Consider the following 2,317-nt stretch of genomic DNA (forward strand, 5'->3'; position numbering starts at 1 on the left):
ATGGATAGTGCTTTGCATTTTCTTAAGTCAAATCATCTTCTAACATTTTTGTGCATCCTAAGTTCTTCATATATATTCTTCAAATTCATTAGTTGGTGGCTTTTCTTCTCCAAGAATTCCAGTATAGGAGCCATCAAACTACCCCCGGGCCCACCCAAATGGCCCATATTTGGCAACCTTCTTCAATTGGGCCACCTTCCTCATAGAGATTTAGCGGCCCTGTGTGACAAATATGGGCCCCTCGTCTATCTCCGGTTGGGCCATGTCGACGCCATAACAACCAATGATCCCAACATCATTCGTGAGATTCTTAGGCAACAAGACGATGTATTTGCCTCACGACCACGAACCTTGGCAGCGGAGCACCTTGCCTACAATTGTGGCGACGTTGCACTGGCCCCTCTCGGCCCAAAATGGAAACGATTACGACGAATTTGCATGGAAAATTTGTTGACTACCAAAAGACTTGAGTCGTTTTCGGGCCACCGATCAGATGAGGCCCAACATCTAGTCAGGAATGTATGGGCCTCGGCCCAGTGTGGAAAGGAGGTGAATTTGAGGGAACTACTAGGTGCTTTCTCAATGAACAATGTGACTAGAATGTTGCTAGGAAAGCAATACTTTGGGGTTGGATCGGACGCCCCACAAGAAGCCACGGAGTTCATGCACATAACGCATGAGCTCTTTTGGCTTTTGGGCCTCATCTATTTGGGTGATTATTTACCCATTTGGAGGTGGGTCGACCCGTTTGGATGTGAGAAGAAAATGAGGCAAGTGGAGAAAAAAGTTGACGAATTTCATACAAAAATTATAGAACAACATAGGGCAAGTATGGAAAATCAAGATGATGGCCAAATGGATTTTGTTGATGTTTTGTTGTCTTTGCCCGGTGAAGATGGAAAAGAGCATATGGATGATATAGAGATCAAGGCACTCATTCAGGTCATTTCAAACATTTTTCGACTATTATATTCATCTAAAAAATTATAATACTATAAATATAAGTTGTTAAATCCTTATATATATTTATTTTAGGATATGATAGCAGCCGCCACCGATACTTCCGCAGTGACAAACGAGTGGGCCATGACCGAAGTAATCAAGCATCCACATGTTCTCAAACGGGCCCAGCAAGAGCTTGACTCAATAGTCGGCCCAGATCGGATGGTCCAAGAAGCCGACTTAGCCCATCTAAACTACCTACGCTGCATAGTCCGAGAAACATTCCGGATGCACCCGGCCGGCCCGTTTCTCATCCCGCACGAGTCGACCCGGCCCACCACGATAAACCGGTACTACATCCCGGAGAGGACACGTGTGTTCATCAACACGCACGGGTTGGGCCGCAACACCGCGATCTGGGATGACGTCGACCGGTTCGAGCCGGAGAGGCACTGGCCGGCTGACGGGAGCCGAGTCGAGATCAGCCACGGAGCCGACTTCAAAATCCTCCCCTTCAGCGCCGGAAAGAGGAAGTGCCCCGGCGCGCCGCTCGGCGTGACGCTCGTGCTCACTGCTCTGGCGCGTATGCTGCACGCTTTCGATTGGGCCCCGGCTGCGGGCCTGAGGCCCGAAGATATCGATACGAGTGAAGTGTATGGGATGACTCTGCCTAAGGCCCGGCCCATGATTGCCATTGCCCGCCCTAGATTAGCGGCCCATTTGTATCACTAATTTCCTAGTATTGCTGATTGTGTTAAATTAACATCCCCTAAATTATGTAGTTTACGAATTTTTTTACTACTCTAAATTGTGCTTAATCGTAGTATTTCGAATAATTTGTCTAGAAAAGTGGAAGGAGCAAAAATTTTATTGAAGAGTGTTGTTGGTAGAGGGAAATTGGTTGAGTAGGTGAGGGAGGGATCAAGCGGCAGTTGAAGTTCAATAGTTAGGGATAAAGTAAATAAATAGTAGTGAATAAATTGAAAAGAGAAAAATATGGGTGGGGGACAAAGAGTGGACCATTTCTTGGTTAATTACTAATTGCATACAACACCATTACTGCGTTAAGTGCTTTACAGGAAAACTCAACTACTTTCCCTCTCTCTCTTTTTTTTTTGAGCACGAGAAGAATTTGTTGAATCATTTAATTCTGCAGGGCCTGTCGTTTATGGTCTTTTTTAGGTTTGAAATTATTTTGCAAATTAAAATTTCAAATTTAGTTCAGTTTTTCAATTTTTTCGGTTTGATTCAGTTTAAACTTTTGAAAAATTTTAGTTTTTCGATTCGGTTCGGTTTGGATCGAAAAAAATATCTAAAAGCTGAAAAAAAATAAAAAATAGGATGCTTGAAATGTGTGAAATGTGAGTAGTTTTTG

At 44.1% G+C, this 2,317-nt stretch overlaps 1 protein-coding gene across 1 annotated transcript; it reads left to right on the forward strand.

Moving 5' to 3' along the window:
* Positions 1–1,732, forward strand: LOC121792397 (cytochrome P450 703A2-like). Its single transcript, XM_042190319.1, has 2 exons — positions 1–942; positions 1,036–1,732. The coding sequence occupies exons 1-2, from the start codon at positions 1–3 to the stop codon at positions 1,672–1,674; spliced, it is 1,581 nt and encodes a 526-aa protein (XP_042046253.1). The 3' UTR covers positions 1,675–1,732.
* Positions 1,733–2,317: the final 585 nt, after the last annotated feature.

This window comes from Salvia splendens, chromosome 2 (assembly GCF_004379255.2).
Source record: "Salvia splendens isolate huo1 chromosome 2, SspV2, whole genome shotgun sequence".
In the NCBI taxonomy this organism is placed as follows: domain Eukaryota; kingdom Viridiplantae; phylum Streptophyta; class Magnoliopsida; order Lamiales; family Lamiaceae; genus Salvia; species Salvia splendens.